This window comes from Rana temporaria, chromosome 4 (genome assembly GCF_905171775.1).
Source record: "Rana temporaria chromosome 4, aRanTem1.1, whole genome shotgun sequence".
Classification (NCBI taxonomy): domain Eukaryota; kingdom Metazoa; phylum Chordata; class Amphibia; order Anura; family Ranidae; genus Rana; species Rana temporaria.
Window position 1 is genome coordinate 360,429,173 of NC_053492.1, and position 18,667 is coordinate 360,447,839.

Consider the following 18,667-nt stretch of genomic DNA (forward strand, 5'->3'; position numbering starts at 1 on the left):
TAGTCTGCAGTGAGAATACGATCTCCTTCACTCCCTACCCCTCCCCTCCTGCCGCTATTTTGCCTAAAAAGTTACTGCCAATTCCTGCCAGCCCCTCCACAATAACAATATGTACTAGGCAGTGTGTGCTTTGTTTTTTATTCTTCAGCTAAAAGCCTTTGTTCACATTGCTGATGTGCAGTCACGTGACCGCCCGGCTGATGTTAGAGGGGAAACTCAGCCCCTCCCACTGTAGTCTGTACATCAGGGAGACATGTGAGACAAGTGATTCTAAACACTGATACTATTACAGCATCCAAATAACATGACACGCCATCAGCCATTCCTTACATGTGAAACCCTTTATTAATAAGAGCAATAAATACTTTTATACACCTTCTACAATCTGGGATCACATGACTTTTTCTTCTCTTCCTCAGGCGGGGCTCAGCTAGAGTGGGTCACATGTCCTGTGGTGTCACCAGACCCATCCCCAGGCCATGCAAAGCCAGGGCTAAGCTGTCAGTCAAGTATCTGATCCACTCACCAATGCCTTTGGACAGAGAAGATCCTTAAGTGACAGTTTCAATCCACTTTATACAGCCTGAGGGAAGGCTTGGTGACATGTGACCTGCTCTGGATTAGCCCTGCCCCCAGTTCGGTCATAGTGACAGAGATCTCCTGAATAGTAAACAGTGGATACAAGGCTTATTTTACTTAGTAACGTTAGTAATTCTTTACATCTATTAAATCCTCTTCCCTTGTTGTTTTAACTTTGGATAGTAAAAAAAAAAATCTGACGGTAATTACCTTATACAGCCCACTTCCTGTTTCTTATCTGGGAAAGAGCCTAGGCTTATGACATCATGCCCAGCTCTCACTCATGTGAGAGTTTGCCAGAAAGGGAGGGGGTGAGTCATAAGAGTGCCAATGAGAGCCTCATAGCTAAGGTGTGTGTGTAAATCCAGGAAGTCAGTTACAGCTGCCCACGGTTAAAATGGATGCAGTCAGACTTAGTGGAGGGAGATTTCTGCAGCATATTTGGCAAGTACAGAATCACAGTATATATAAAATAATATGCAAAGTGGTTGGAGGGAAGCTTCAGAATGGCAAATATTTTTTTATTACAGACTGCAGTTCCTCTTTAAAGAAATGGGGCATGCACAGTGTCTTGGCAATGCTGTGGATGCTCTATGAACTGCAGATCGTTGGCACCATGAACAAAGAACATAGGTGACTGCCTGTAGCTGACAAGCAGTGTAAGCCCAGTTACAGATTTCTGGCCTAAACAAAGGTCACATAAAGATTATAATACTTGTTAGGAAGGGTTCCCCTTTTTACACATATAGTTTAGTGACACGTTAACACCATGAAGGAAAAGTTGGATGTATTCATTGATAAGAAGATTATTGGCTAATAAATCATAATTTGTGTACCCCTCTGAAAGTGATTTCACTTTCTTGCAAGCGGCCTGAATCCTCCAACTTAAGAGTTCAGGGCTGACAACTTTCATTCCCTTGTCCAACAAGAGTGCCCTTAATAACCACAGGAGTACTTTCATTGGACAGGACAGCTAATTTAAAAACAAATTTCAGAGATACTGTACATACAAAGGAGGGTTTTACATCTTTGAAAGGTGATAGTGAGCATCTTATGGTGTCTGCTCTCAGGCAGGACTTTTACAAATTTAAAACAGCTTAAAAAAAAAAATGGGGAATGTGTTCCATTATGGGGACATGCCATTAGATGATGACATCCCAGAGGGCGGGCTTTACTATTGTCAGCTTCTTCCAGCAGGAGAACGATATGAATGACTCTGCAGCCCAGCCAGGCAGTATACCATCGGGCTCAACTGGATTACTCAGGCAGTCCGGGAGGTGCAGTGGGACACTGCCTTTCTACACCCCCCAGCTTCTGCATTAGTTCCTTTGTGCACGCATCTGCTTTTTATTTATTTATGAATAAATACTGTTTTTAATACACTTAGATCCAATATGCCACCAAAATCTTAAGTAGCCGTCTTTGGTACAACTGTGCTTGCTTAAGTAGCTGTACAATCCAGTATTACAAAGCTCCATGGTCTGGCATTTCCATCAGAAACCTGATTAGGATGTTTAGGCCACCTTGTGTTATACCCAGAGGGTAGCTCTTCCCATTATCATTACTGGTACCTCTGTCCAAGCAGGGAGTCTCCATGTCAGAGTTTGGGCAGATAGGCTGACATAGATTGCAAGAAAAATCTAGCACTCAATTGCTCCTGGTGGCCAGAGTCTATTCCTGACATTTTGAAGCAAAATGTGTTTATCCATTTTCATTACAGTGGAACCTTGGAATAGGAGCATAATCTGTCCCAGGAGAATGCTTGTAATCCAAAGCACTCGCATATCAAAGCAAGTTTCCCCATAGAAATCAATGGAAACAAAGATATTTTGTTCCGCATTGACTTATATGACATGCAATACTGCATGTGGGAAAGGGGGCGCCGGAGAGCCTCGGAAATACTCGTCAAGTCAGAAACCAAGCCAAATCAGAATTTTAAAAAAAATGCTTGTAAACCAAGGCTCCACTGTATTTTTATTGGTGGACACTTGTTTGCAACATTCTTGGTGTTAGGTATTAAGTAAAAGACACAAAGAATTACTTTCAACGAAGGTTGTTAAATAGTGTGTAGTCCTTTCATGTTTGGGCCTGAAAAAGTGAATTCATTCTACAAAATGCATTGCCCGTTTGGTTGTAAAATGGAATATCTGCAATATATGTATAATAATATATGAAATATGTATAACACAAGCTAAGGTGATCAGTAGTCATTAGGGGTCAGGTCAATGCCATTGACCAAATATGACCATGTGGCCATATTATGTCAATGATACCACCAGTACCCCCTCCCCTTTTTTACGTGCAACTGCAGGGAGGGGATTTCCTTGACCACAGCTGTTGGCAGCCTGCTATCGTGTGACAGCTCCCTGTGGGTTTGGCCTGACAGTTAGTTCATCACTTGTGGTCAGATGTGTGCAATCTATACCTACGAAATTCCTAGTGTTTTTTAACCTATTTAAATGCATATATATGTCCATTTTGTACAAATAAATTGAAATTGAATCTTTATAAATACTTGTGTAATTTGAATTCTTGAGTGCTATAAAGTCCCCTATTATATTTTTCTTGGCGTATGTTTTTGGGATGATACAACTTCAAGATAATGAAGTGCCCAAGTCCACAGTTTGGAAATAAACAAATCTCTTATTACTGATGGATCTGTCCAAGTAGAGACTCTTTATAAGAAGAAATACGTATATTGGAATGTCAAAAAGACATATTGTTATCGTTAACCAAAAAATGCAGACAACAAAATTATTTTACAATATCTATAATTGCAAGAAATTAATACAAACAAACTTTGCTTAGCAAACTGTACATACATAAATAATATTTTCTATTTCTTTACTTGACATTTCATAAATTGGTTTCTGCCGAGGTCAGGACTTCATTTCTTACATCCAGTTTCATAGCTTAAAAAAAGTGCTTCTCATTTGTACATCTGCCATACTTAATACAGAGTTTATAGTTAGTTCATGCTCCCCCACCAAATCCCCACACAGAAAGCCCATCAACCAAAAATGCCACAGAGAAAAGTAAAAAAAAATAATATTGGTTGTTTAAGCTCTTTAAAATTTTATATTACAAGCGTCTAAAATAGCATCATAATTGCTTCTTGTCAAATACTGATAATACTCACATTGGGGATCAATTGACTTATTAGAGTTTTCTTTGACAACAAAAATATTAATCTTGGCTATGCATAGTTAATTTTTTTTTAGAAGGTCGCATGATTTAAGGTTAATAGGTTGTATTTTCTGAGCAGAAATTGGTGATTGTATTTTGATGCACAACATAATGTACTCAATACTGTAGGGGCTCTAACAGAGCTGTAATTTTATATGTTAATTAAGGGAAATAAAGCTGCCACATTAAGTGCAAATAAAAGCTGGCATTATATACCTTCTAGACAAGGTACTGCCAGAGTTTTCATATAGGGGGTGGTCCGTTGGTATAACGGAGCATTGGGTGGAAGGATCTTGCAAAATTATTGGACAGAGTACAACTGTAGTCTTCTTCGGACATTGGTACAAGGCAAGCAAGACCAATTAAAAGCAGCAGAAGAAGTTGAAGTGGTAACGCAGCTCGGAGGACTCGTAGGAAGAATGACTGGTGTCTTTGAGCTAAATTAGCTTCAGAAGGGTAGGAACCTGAGCCATCGTCTTTGGACCTAATAAACAGAATTGATAAAGGTAAGTTTACAAAAAATACATTTTATTGTAGCTTCCATATCTACTCAGTCTTTGTGAGAACTCGGAGCTCTTATCAATACACTGTGCAGTTCTAGCCCATAAATGTAACTTATTCACATGGAAAGTAAATCAATAAATGATATTCTGATGTGGAAATCAGTAAACAGTTTTTAAACTTAGCTGTGTGTGTAAAGTTTTACCTAAATTTCAAACATTATCTTAGGATAATCATTATAAAAATGCCTCAGAACAGAGTAATATGTGTAAAATCACTGAAACAGATCGCCGTGGACAGTTAGGAGGAAGGGAATGCTGTTGTATCTCTCTCTCTCTCAATATATATATATATATATATATATATATATATATATATATATATATATATATATATATATATTTAAAGTATATATGTATATTGTGCACTTTAGTTAGGATGGGCTGTTTTGCACTTCCAGTCATCCATTGTTCATGTGATATAATTTCACTGTGCCCAGATATACCGTATATACTTGAGTATAAGCCGACCCGAATATAAGCCGAGGCACATCATTTTACCACAAAAAAAATGTGCCCATCTGCATGCCTCACTGTGCCCATGCCTCACTGTGTCCACGACTAGACTGACGTTTAACATAGGAGTCTATGGAAGGGGAGCCTGGCTTTGAAAAATCAGGGCTCCCCGGTCGTAGGTCCACCAGACAACAAACTTTGCAAAATTGTAGGGGAGAAATCGGGCTGCATGTGTGCCAAGTTTGGGGCCAGTACCGGGTCCCCAAAGTCCGGGAAATCAGGCGCAAAAAGGTGACTTGAGTATAAGCCGAGGGGGCCATTTTCAGCACAAAAAAATGTGTTGAAAAACTCGGCTTATTTTTTGCTCCTACACATTGTGGGATGAATGAAGTTCATGCATTTTGCACCTTCTCCCTAATTTCTAGAGAAGAAGTAGACAGTGCATTCCCCAGTCTATGTTTCCAGGTATTTTATACATAAATTTATTAACCCAGCAGACCTTTTGGCTATTTTAAAAACACATCTGTACTACAGAGAACTACTCTATTTACTTTTTTTTTCTAAACTATAATTCAAAATAATACTTTTTGTACAATCCAATTGTTATGTGAACAATACTAGGCTTGACGTGGTAGAAGATTTGGCAGATTTCCATCAGAACCAGGATCCTGTGCTATCTTTTCAATCATTTTACCATCCCATCACAAATAGTACATTTTCTCATTTGCAGAATGATGAGGAAGCTAAAAGTATGACTATGATGTGGCAGTTATAGGACAGTGCAACAATCCATAAGATTGCTTCTGCATTATGGGTCTGGACATTGTAACAGTGGATACTATCTGTAATCCCACAGATTATAAAATTAATAATAACATATGTAGCTGAAAGTTAAAAGGTATGTGAACTCTAAAAATGAATGCCTCTTCTTTGGTCTGTTAACTATACCAAAGTGTATTTTTATATTTGTTTGATAAGTACAAGCAATACCTGTTGATCTTGCCAGAGATCATGTGATCTAATTTCCTGTGCTCTGTGCTGACTCTTATCATGTACAGTGGAACCTCGGATTACGAGCATAATCCATTCCAGGAGAAAGCTCGCAATCCAAAGGACTCGCATATCAAAGCGAGTTTCCCCATAGAAGTCAATTGAAACAAAAATAATTTGTTCCGCATTGACATCAATGGCATGCAATACCGCATGCGGCCAGAGGCAGGGGGCGCTGGAGAACCTCGGGTGACCTTGGCAAACCTCGGAAAATCTTCGTTCCCGGGATTTTCCAAAGGTCAGCCGAGCTGTTCTCTGCCCTTTCTGTGCATTTCCGAACAGGCGCCGATCAGCTGCATTCAGCGTCGTTCGTCTTCTGGGGCCCCCCACCTCAGGCCAAACGCGGTACTGCACGCAGCTTTGGCCTGAATCATGCTTGTTTTGCAAGATAGCACTCGCAAACCGAGTTACGACTTTTAAAAATACAGGGCTCGTATTGCAAAACGCTTGTTAATCGGGTTACTCGCAATCCGAGGTTCCACTGTATATGGTTCTAAGGTCTCTCTATGGACTACAGAGCCAAGCCTCCCAATTTTATATAGGAGGTGAGTGGCAGATTCCTGTAGTCCCATCCTGCATCTGTTGCCCTGATAAAGTAGGGTGAGCGTTGTCACCCTTAATCTATTTGTTTTAGTAACAGAATCACTAGGTGAAAATAAAGGAAAAGAAGGGAAAATTAATGCAACCACCACATCTACTGACTGATAAGCTGAAATATGTTACAATTTTGTTTTTGAGTTTACATAACTTTTAAAGTTATGGACATTTTTTTACCCTGCAATTTTTATTAAAAAAAAAGCATGCGCAGACACTTTTCAGCTTACTTTCCCATTAACTTTGTAGGTCTGGTTGCTTAAATTTTTGGGGGGGAAATTAGAAAAAAAAATATTTTAATAGGTTTATATTAATAAATTATTAAATAATCAGCTTTTGCTTAGACTAAAGGAGAAAAACCTACTTTTCAAAACGTTAACCTGCTGGTTACAGGTGTCTAAAAATAAATCATCGGTGAGAGGGGCATTAGCAATCTCAGATTAGATTTTTTACTTTTCATGAACCAAGCTTTTTGAACCAACCACTTTTACCTTCTTTGTTTATAATTTTTCCCAGAGTAATGTATATTATCTTTATTTTATTCTGACATGTTTTAACCACTTCAGCTCTGGAAGGTTTTACCCCCTTCGTGACCAGGTCATTTTCGCTATTTAGCACTGAGTGTATGTTAACTGGTTTGCGTGAAAGTTATAGCATCTACAAACTATGGTATACATACTGAATAAAAAAATGTATACTAGTAATGGCGGTGACCAGCGGTTTATAGTGGGACTGTAATAGTGTGGCACTAACTGACACTGGGTAGGAACTGACTACCTGACACTGACATTGCCAGGGCCAATAATACATTGATCAGTGATAGTACTATACACTGTTAATGTACTGTCACTGACTGGGAAGGGTTAACAACTGGGGGTAATCAAGGGGATTAGTGTGTGCCTAACAACTGTTATTGTGTGTATGATGTGCTGCTTTTTACCTAAAATCTCTTTGTTGTTTCTCCCTGCTCTGCAGGGAGAAACAACAAAGGAATTGTTCCCTCTGTACAAGAGCCCTGTGCTGTCTGTCAACATAGGGCTGTGATTGGACACAGCCGATTAGCAAGTCCCAGAATAATTGTCTAGGACCTGCTGACACAAGTTTTCTGTGTCTAATAGCGAGAAAGAGGGGTGGTAGGTGCACCCTGTACCTAGAAGAGGCCAGCGACGTACAGGTACATTGGTGTGCCTGTAGGAGCCTCCCATCTGCAGTACAATGCGGGCAAGCAGTGCTAAAAAATTTAAGGTAAACCTTTCTCAGACCTGGGACAATCAGTGTAAAGCCCTGTACACACGTTTGGAATTTACGATGGAAAAGGTCAGACCGTGTGTATGCCCTATCGGAGTAATTCCATTGGAAATTCAGATGAATTCCATCGGAGTTTAGATAGAGAACATGTTCTCTTTTACTCCGATTGAATTCCGTCAGAAATTCCGATGTGATTTTGGTCGGACAAAGGTTCGATCCTGTGTACGGGGCTTAAGAATATAATAAAAAAAAACAAAGTGGAAACAGAATGTCAAAATAATTAGGTCCAGATAGGTGATGAGCGAATCAGCTCAGGTCTGATTCATCAAATATTTTTTTAGGTCGTTTGGCTGTGACAACTACATTTTTTTGAGCAGTAATAAGTCTGAATTTTTTAAGACAAGACCCATGGTGGCATTGCCAGCTACATCAGTGTGCCTCATCCTACATCCATCCCAGTGCTATAGGAATGACTCAGGCCTCGTACACACGACCGAGAAACTCGATGGGCGAAACACATCATTTTGCTCGTCGAGTTCCTTGTTAGGCTGTCGAGGATCTCGGCGAGCCAAATTTCTCCATTGCCGTAGAGGAAAAAGAAGACATGCTCTCTTTTTAGCTCGACGAGATCCTCGACAGTTTCCTCGTCGAAAAGTGTACACACGACCGGTTTCCTCTGCAAAAAAAAACAAAACAGCAAGTTTCTTGCTGGTTTTTGCCGAAAAACATGGTCGTGTGTACGAGGCCTCAGTGTGCAATGTCACTGCCCATGCTTACTAGGCCACATGCCCATGGTCATGTGTGTCCTACCACTGACAGCATGGTCCAATGACACAGACACATTAAGCTCCGCATGTTGGTGGAAAGCAGGGATGGCTTTCTGGACAAAATAATGATGGCCAGGTACCTGTTAATGAACATAACATTGCTATAGGCAGCAGATATGTTTAAAAAAAGGCCCTGCATTCACAGCTCAGTGTACATTCTAAAAGTCTGCAGATTGGTAAGTTTGTTTTATTGAATATCTTTTCTGCAATAAAAAACCTGCCTGCTTGATTTTTTTAATTGTATTTCTTCTTTAAACTGTAAAAACTTAATGGAGAGGTAGTATACACTCAGCATGAGCATTGGGTTTTCCTGTTGGCTTCAGGTGCTGAACAGAAAGGTGGATCAGCATAGAAAAGGGTAAATGTTGCCAGGGATGGGGGAAATAAAGTTAACCTGTTGCTCTTCTCTGAATGGGCAAATCACACGTTTAATTTAAATATATATTTTATAAGGGAGATGTAATTAGTGTACAACATACAAAATAAAACAACAAAAAATCTCTTTGCCTGCATTAATTTCACAGGCCACAAACTGTTTATGAAATGCTTCAGTGTCATTAAAAATCTTGTAAAACTGCTTTATTTTATTTTGTTTGCCCTTAAACCGTAGTCTATCAATGTTTACTGATCCAGTGCAAGATCAAACACAAAGTACTCTGATCAGAGGCATTTAAAATAATAAGGAACACAGTGACAGCCTGTTCTGTGTTATCAGTTAGTACTGTAGCTGACATCAAACACAACCTGTCTGACTTGTGCTTTTGATTAAGCTCTCCATTCAGTTGAAACTCGTTTGTATTCCATGCTTGCCTGAATGACAAATTGAATATTGTGCTGTACTGCAAAAAGATATGTTAATCAACAGTGCCAGTGGAAAGAAAGAGTGCTGCGGCTGAGATGTTATTAGGAAGTGGGCTTCACTGCAAGCTGCAAAGCTGTTAAGACGCACGCTGGGCCAGATGTTTGGCAATGGAAGATGTCAGCCGGAAAGGTGATGAGAGCTTGAAACCTTTATTATCACTCTAGATTAAATAGAACATGCTCATCAGCTCATAAGCAAACCTGCTGGTTACTAATTAAGTCATCATATTACACAATCTGACAAGTTGAAAAAAGGAGTCTGCTGCTCTCTAAGAATAATTGTTTTAATAATTTTTTATCTATTTATTTTTCACTGAAATCTGATAAACATAGGTGTATGATCAAGGTCATTGATTTGTCATGACCTCACATCAAAAACATACAGTATATGAGGCCATTTCCAAATGCAGGTATGTAGATACCCGTAGCAAATAATTAAAAGAGAAGCATTGTTTTTTTTTTTTAAATAAACATTTATACTCACCTAGGTGGATGCTGCATCAGTTCGATGCTGCAGCTGTCCCCCACTGCTTCTAAGACTGGGTGTGCAGGGGTGAGAGCACCTTGTTCAGGCTCTCAGTGGCTCGTTGTAAAGTTGGGATCTTTCTAAAGCCTGGACCGGCTAAGTGATGTCAGCCGACCATGGGCTGGGTCCACTGTTGGCTGAAAAAGGGTCACATGAGTGTAGAAAAAACTGCACTGTCATGATCCCCAAGAGAAGTGCCAGCAAAATAGCTTTGGCTATACTTCTCCTTTAAATATTTGCTCCTATAGGTCTAACTTGATGTAGACAAGATCACGGAAATAAAATTAGTAACTAACTAATTTGGCCATCAACAGTGATGGCAAAATCAAACAATGGTTGGTAGCTACACTTAGGATAATAGAAACAGTTGTGTAAGAACCACATATGCAGACCAATGCAGTTCTGGTACAACTTAATATTTTGCATTGACTTTTCAATATCTGACCAGTTATCTGTTGAATGTAAAAGCCAGATGTGGCTCAAACAACCTATCTTGACCAATAAATGGCCAATGTATGGCCAATTTTAAGGGTTACTCTACTGTGGCATGTTCTTCTACCATAAACAGTAGAAGCAACAACGGACAACTTTGAGAATAAGGCATGTTTTAGCACCCTGTCAAGTGAAACATTACTGAAGCTTAGTGTTGTCCATGAGCATAAAGAACAATAGTTTAAGTATTTGTTTTTTTGCAACAACATTTTTTACATGCAAAAAAAAATGTAGCAAAGGCTGCCCTATGTCTATTATAGATCAGTGAATTGAGTGGCAATCCTCATGTGCCAGAAGACACCTCAAACACTTCATAACCAAGCATGAAAAACAGCAATAGGCTATGGTATATATGTTTATCCATTTGCTATTATACCTGCTAAGTTAAGATGGTGCTGGAAGAGTTTGGCTCTGTTACCACCATTTGCCTGCACTGAAATAAAGATAAGCATTCACAACTATGCATGTTTTGGCAGTTAGGTTGCAGGCACTCAATAGTCTATATAGTAGACATGAGCAACCAGTACAACTTGCAAACAAAAAAGTTGTTGCATAAAAAATATTATTGGATTGTGAATGTGCTTTATTTACATACTTACCTGATATATATATATATATATATATATATATATATATATATATATATATATATATATATATATATATATATATATATATATGTGTATATATATATTTATATATATATATATATATATATATATATATATATATATATATATATATATATATATATATATATATATATATATATATATAGATAGATAGATAGATAGCAACAGAAAAGATGGATTTCCAGGGCAGTTGAATTTATCTTTTTGGATGAGATTCCTTTGTATAGCTATACTATAGTACTGACCCCACTTCCCAGAGTCCACTACCAAACCACATTAGGACCATGTCCCATTGTTGCCTTCATAACGTGTAGTACTGGAGGCCAAAAAGTAAAAAAAAGTGTTCCACAATGGAAACCATTGAATTGTATGGGCTGGATGCAATAACAGATTGTACCAGCAGAAGGAGGTCTACAAGTAAAATCCAAACAATTGTAGATTTGTCTCCAAAAAACATATGAATTAAAGGATGGGAGGAACTCCTCCATTTTACTATATGGAGAGATCTTGTATAAGGTTTACCATATAAATGTAGTCAATTTCATTGGTGTTTAATAATCACTGATGTGGCCATGTGATATTTACTTTAAATAATACTACAATTAATGCCAGGATTTACTGTAAAGAGTGTAAAGTAAATGTCCTAGCATCTATGTCCACCTTTTAGATGGTCTATCTGTAGTGATCATGGTTACATTTTACTAGAGTTTTCTTTGTCAATTGTCGAATGAATTTGAAGTTACCTTTTCATTTTTAAATCTATTTTTAATAGACATGTGGTCTTGTTGACTTTACTACTAATTGTTTATTATGTCCTAAAACTAGTGACAGCAAGGATGCTTGGGATATTTAGAACAAATAGGGAAAGTAGACTCATGAAAAAATAAAAATGACTGAAGCACACAAAACAACAGCAACCAAAATGCGCAAGCCTTTCTTTACAGAAATATGTAAATGTTACCCAAATAATAGAGAAAAAAAGAAAAGCAGAAAGCTTCATGTCTGCACTCTTGTGGTCAGAAAAACATGGGCTACATTTGTGTGCAAATATACTGACAGCTGTGTTAGTAAGGGTTAGTGAGGTTAGCGATTAGAGATGGCGCCACCAATTCCATGGACCAATCTGTTCTCACAATGAAGAGTTCAGAGGAGGCAAACGCCCACAAAATGGACTGTATGTAACTCATATCCATTTTGATGGCTGGCAAGTTCCAAAGATGAATGGAGTAGAGCCTGACTTTAACTGAAGTCTAGAAAATGAGAGGATGATGAATGTATGTGCCATAAAGAATTTTTTTTTTTTGTCCTTGTAAGGCTCAGCATGGTGTATAATGAGATTTCAGTAAATTTTGTAGAACAGGATTGACCTTCTTGCTGGACATATTCTATCATCCTCTGTGTTCTAGAGTAGAACTTGGAAACCAGGAGAATAAGGTACCTGCTAGGTGGGTTGTTGACAGAGGGTCCAGGCTGTGAGACACTACATTTGCCCCGTGGCTGTTTGCAATGAACAGGGGGTAAAGAAAGAAGAATGTTCAGTCCAGGCAAAAAAAGACAAGCTACCGATGAAAGAAAAATCAACAAAATGAAAAGTGCAGCAAAAGAAAATAAAATCACATGAGGTGACCAATACCCAGGAGGGAAGGGAAACTGGCTTTCGATTTTGTTTTCTGTATTCTATATTAATAAACATGCAGTATAATACATACTAAATACATCACTAAATAATGTACTAGTTTCATCCAATAAATATTTTTCTTTTATTTTCACAAAATAAAATGTATTCATGTATAATTGAATTTATAACTAATTATAGTTATAACTGATTATTATGATTAACTTTCATCATGAATATATAATATAATTGATGAGTTTTGTTAAAACTTTCGAAAAGCCAGTATTCCCGTACATTATACCACTAGGACCTATAGGAGACTAGTGAATGTGAAAAATCAATTAAGGAGATCAAATAGTTCATAGGGATAGAATTTATAGGTGTTATTTAACTAAAGTGCAAATGAAATTCATAGTTCCAAAACCACAGAAAACTGATTAAAATATAATTAAACAGAATGATAAAAGGATAGGCCAACATAACCCCAGCTTCATTAAAAAGTATAATTTACCCAATTGTTTGTGCAGAAGTGAAATGTCAGGGGGTCAGGACAGTGGGAAATTTTAGTGTGTCCAGCTAATGGAAATATGGATGTACTTCTGGGCCTACCTAGTAGGTGTGTATCACAAGCGCTGCCTGTCTATTTCTCAAATCTTTCTGAACTCTGTTTATTTTAAACCATGTGTGCTTTACCGTTCTCTGCCTGCTGGGGGTGCTCCTGCCAGACACTGGACTAAGGGATCCAGAGGTGTCTAACTCATCTGCAGAAGACCATGAAGATAGTTCCTGTGTGTACGAATAAAATACATATGTAAATGAAAGATACATTGCCTATAAATAATAACAACAAACTCTGTTTTCTCAAGCTGTGGTATGTGGTATATGTTATGCCTACCAATATGTGAGTTTATGTACTATAAGGGACATATCTGGCAATTTTTAAGACTTAGCAAAAACACAAAACTCTGCACTTTTATATTCAGAACGTTCCTAGAATACTTTACAGAATAAGCAAAAGCATGTTTTATTTATTATGTACCATTTCATCTTAAACTGTGTACACTTAAACTAAACTACTATATAATTGCATGTTTTTTTGTTTTATTCTGTTATTTTTTTGTGTTCCAGAGGTAACAGTGATGGGCTAGTACACTATAACATCTGTAAGGTATGTTGAAGTAGCCTCCTCTAGTGGTACCCCTATTTATTTATTAGAATTTTTGCTGAATCAAGATTAGCAGCAGCATCAGAGGAATGCCATCCGAGGAAGTCTTTTGCAGTGGAAGCTTGTCTGGGCATGTGGCATTTCAACTGGGCCCATAGTTATATTCCTCCTGCTTTCTTTGACATCCTGGATTGGCCTACCACTCCAGAATCTCTCCATGGTCACAGACTGCCATGATCATGACTTTGAGTGAAACCTCTTTCTATTTTTGATGGTCGTATGCATGCCAGACAATTGTTCTATACACTTAACGTATTTAACTATCACATTCTGTTGTGGCCTAAGACCCCTTTCACATGGGTCAGATCTGTTTTTCTCCCTGCTGAGCTGAGCAGAGCGGGCGGATGACAGGACCATGTCCGCTCCACTTATACAGAGTGGAAACAGACATAGTCGGCTCTGATCTATGGGCAGTTGGATGTAAACAGACCGGCTGTCTGTTTACACTCGACTGCCCTCCGATCCAATCCAGCAAGACGTGTGGGAATAAATCCCTATGGGTTTGTTTTTGCCAGACCAGGTAGGAGGTAGGCGGGTGTAAATGGACACAAGTCTGATTAACTGCTTGGGCGAGACCACATAGCTATACGTCACCTCGCCCAGCAGCCAATAGGGGCACGTGCGCGCCCCACGCTCGCCCCCAACTCCCGTGGGCGTGCCCAGTGGGCGCAATCGCCGGCAGGCACCCGCGATCGCTCGTTACAGAGCGGGGACTGGAAGCTGTGTGTGTAAACACACAGCTCCCGGTCCTGTCAGGGGAGAAATGCCTGACCGTCTGTTCATACAATGTATGAACAGCGATCAGTCATTTCCCCTAGTGAGTCCACCCCCCTACAGTTAGAACACACCCAGGGAACATACTTAACCCCTTCCCCACCCCCTAGTGTTAACCCCTTCCCTGTCAGTGACATTTTTATAGTAATCAATGCATTTTTATAGCACTGATCGCTATAAAAATGCCAATGGTCCCAAAATTGTGTCAAAAGTGTCCGAAGTGTCCGCCATAATGTCGCAGTACCAAAAAAAATCGCCGCCATTACTAATAAAAAAAAAGTATTAATAAAAATGCCATAAAACTACCCCCTATTTTGTAAACGCTATAAACGCTTTTGCGCAAACCAATCAATAAACGCTTATTACAATTTTTTTTAACGAAAAATATGTAGAAGAATACGCATCGGCCTAAACTGAGGATTTTTTTTTTATATATATATTTTTGGGGGATATTTATTATAGCAAAATGTAAAAAATATATATTTTTTTTAAAACTGTCACTTTATTTTTCTTTATAGCGCAAAAACTAAAAACTGCAGAGGTGATCAAATACCACCAAAAGAAAGCTATATTAGTGGGAAAAAAAGGACGCCAATTTTGTTTGGGAGCCACGTCGCACGACTGCGCAATTGTCAGTTAAAGTGACTCAGTGCCGAATCGCAAAAAGTGCTCTGGTCTTTAACCAGCAATATGGTCCGGGGGTTAAGTGGTTACGTTTGTCGCTCTCTATAAAGGAGAATGGAGGGTCCGATTGGGTTCACCTGAAAAACAGACAGGAATGGTCATGTGAAAGGGCCCTTACAGCTGTATACAAGATGCACTGTTATTCACACAATCCTCCACTCATGTGGAACAGAACCATGAGATATTTTTGGACAAATATCTACAAGGACTTTCAAATATTCTTACAATATAGCACAGTCTTCTTGTGCAGCGACTCTCACATTCAAGTGACAAGGAGGATTTAAGGCTTCTGTGAGATACAGTATGCACTTATGCATATACTGATACTGCCATCTGCCTTACCAGACCACTAGTATTTTTGTGGCCTTTAAGGTTGGCAGACACACCAGGCTTATGTTCTAAATGCTTATAAAAAGTAGCACTTTTCCTGCACTTTCTCTTTCAATAGTTTTTTATTAATATTTAGGAAAAAAAATACATTGACAAAGTAGCAGGCAGAGCCATCTGTCGACATCAGACAAAGCAATAAGTCAAAAGACACATTACATGTTGAAGATACGAAGGAGCAGATGTATCTTAGCAAGGTATTGCGGAAGTTCCAAACTCCTAAGGGAGGAGGGAACCCGCCAACCCCAGCACCCCTCACGGGAACTTCCTGCACTTTCTATTATTTATGTATATGACACATGATCCTCTGCCGCTCCCCATAGGGTTAGTACTTTGTATCCATAAATGAAATTGCTCATCATATATTTCAATGGCATCATTAAAAATATGTGGAAGCTATACGATTCATCGTGGGGAATAACAGAGACACAGACCTCGAGATATAACAAACACTCGTCAAACTCTGCACTCAGCCCAGAGATCCAACTAATTAATGAGACACACTGTTGAATTCATATGTCACAAGCATTCTATTAATAATCACTCATATATATCCATACCACCTTACAACTGCTACTCCCATCTCACCCCCGGGGAAGCCACATAAATTATGACTAAGTCCTTAATTTAATATTTTGTAAGCTGATTTTTTGTATATAGCGGACTTATCAATATATGTGGCTTAATAGGCGTCCGGACCAGTTTTTGTTTTATGTTAGTGTAACTGTTTGTAATTGTCCTTATGGTTCACTGTTAGGCTGGGTTCACACTACGGTTTTCCCATCCGTCAGCCGCATACGATTTCAGTATTGAAAACGTACGGGCCCGGACGGGAAAACGTATAGATAGACAATGCATTGCAAATCGTATGCACTCAGATGCATCCGGGTGCGTACGATTTGCTGGCAAAACGTTTTTTAAACGTACGCAAAACCGTGTTCAACCACGGTTTTGCGGCCGTTTTTAAAACAGTATGGCAAACGCATACGTTTTCCTTTAACATTAACGTCAATGGAAAACGCACATATGTGCGGTTCCATACGTTCCCGTCCGTTTCAGCCGCATACGGTTTTTCATATAAATCGTATGCGGCTGACGGACGGGAAAACCGTAGTGTGAACCCAGCCTTATTTGCACCAACGGTATATATTATACTAGGAGCATTGATAGATTGGTATTTTGTCATCTTGGTCATTATTGGCTCTATATAGAGCAACAATTTTTTACCACTTTTTGTATATGACTTTTTTGATACATCAATAAACATTTATACATTTTATTATAATTGATCCATTATTGCCCAACATTACCGATAGTAGCCGTCTTTAATTCCCTTAGGGAGTCGCCTCTTTGGTTCCCAATAGGGAATATTTATGTATTATGTTCTAAATGGTTCACCATCAGTATACAGGATACAGCACAAGGAGAAAAGAAACAATAGGAGAAAAGAGGTAGGATTGGCCCTCCTCACACACTTTCCAGATGGTATAGTCTACTGGTCCATCACTGTAAACTCTGAGACTTAGAAAGAACTTAGAAAAAAGGTGAAACATGTTGAATTGGATAGCAGTGTAAATTAGACTATTAATACATTTAATGAAATTGCTGGCAGTTATAGAGTGCTGTTATATTTTTAAACAGACATCTAGGCTTAAAATGTAAAATTTCTTGGTCTTCAGAATTTCATCTGATTAACATTATATTTACAACAATGTAATTGTTGAAAAAAAATATTTCATTGTGCTCTTCAGAGGCAATATGTGAAATGTCTTATGTAGTTATTAAAGCAATGTGTAATATACATTATAAGTGTGATGTTGGTTGTTGTCATGTATTCCTTATATTCAGGTCTGATGTTACTACGATCTACTTTGTTTTACAATGTTTTACATATATTTTGTACACTTTACCCAATGTTTACTATACCTTAATATGCTTTCATATTTTGTAAATCTTAATAAAATTAAATTAAACATATGGATCTATTCACATCAGCCGCTGTGTTACAATGTAGCGGCTGGTGTGTGATGCGACTGGGCTGGATAACTACAGTGTTGGTGCACCAATCGTGGTGCATTGCACTGTTCTCTTTTTTAAGACTAACTTTATTGAAATATCAAACAGTGACAATTCATTAAGTTTTGTTGGCCGTTGTGTGGTATGAGGAAGTTAATTGCCTTGCACTACACTGCCCTGGAAAAAAGTACAGCGTACCTTTTTCAGCACACACCACCTGCACAACATGGTTGTGTTAACCAGGCACACAGGAGACAAGGCAATTTTGCAGTGTAATAGCCAAACAATGCAGTCCCACTGGGGCCTTACTGCTACACAAATAAGATAAATAAACATAAATTACACCGAACTGTATATGCTAAACAGCAACCTGACACCCTTTGCATAATGTCACTCTTTGCTTATGAATTTTTCGCTTAATTCCTGATACAAGCTCATTAAAAGAAAAACATTTTAAATTATATTTTTAAGTTTTATGTTATTCTTATCCACTCACACTGCAACACTTACCAGCTGATTGCTTGAAATGTCTAATATTTTCTCTATTTCTTTGATATGACGAGTTACTTCCTTCAAGAGCACTTTGAGCCTGTTCCCAATGACATGTACCTTTTCTTTGGCTTCAAGGCAATCCTTGCCCTCTGCATTGACCAGCAAATGACAGGACATGTCTTGCAGTAATGCCACCTTCAGCTGTGACTCGAGCAGTTCACGCTTGATTTGCTGTTATGCAAGCATAAGGTCAGTCTTGTTTATACTAAACGTCTAAAACTTGAAATGTTTTAGTACTAATGACTTTCATTGTTCAAGTTAGTCTAATATTATAGAATGAGCTATGTCACATTTTACCTAAACTAAAGCAGCCAATGAGCTAGGGGTACCTACCTTTAGGTTACGGCTCCAGTGCCAGGAGAACCTTAAAATACGTATATGGTATCCTTAACACTTCCTGCTA

General features: G+C 38.5%; 1 protein-coding gene across 3 annotated transcripts in view; it reads right to left on the reverse strand.

Moving 5' to 3' along the window:
- Positions 1 to 3,333: 3,333 nt before the first annotated feature.
- SYNE1 (spectrin repeat containing nuclear envelope protein 1) overlaps positions 3,334 to 18,667 on the reverse strand; it is a 595,717-nt gene continuing 580,383 nt past the window's right edge. For 2 of the 3 annotated variants that reach the window (XM_040350885.1, XM_040350884.1), the window contains 4 exons: positions 18,223 to 18,435; positions 13,320 to 13,412; positions 12,450 to 12,508; positions 3,334 to 4,249 (listed from right to left, as the gene is read on the reverse strand). In XM_040350885.1, the coding sequence (XP_040206819.1) occupies positions 4,009 to 4,249; positions 12,450 to 12,508; positions 13,320 to 13,412; positions 18,223 to 18,435 (606 nt within the window). In that variant the 3' untranslated portion in view covers positions 3,334 to 4,008. The remainder of the gene's footprint in view (positions 4,250 to 12,449; positions 12,509 to 13,319; positions 13,413 to 18,222; positions 18,436 to 18,667) is intronic. The other variant, XM_040350883.1, reaches the window with a different exon arrangement.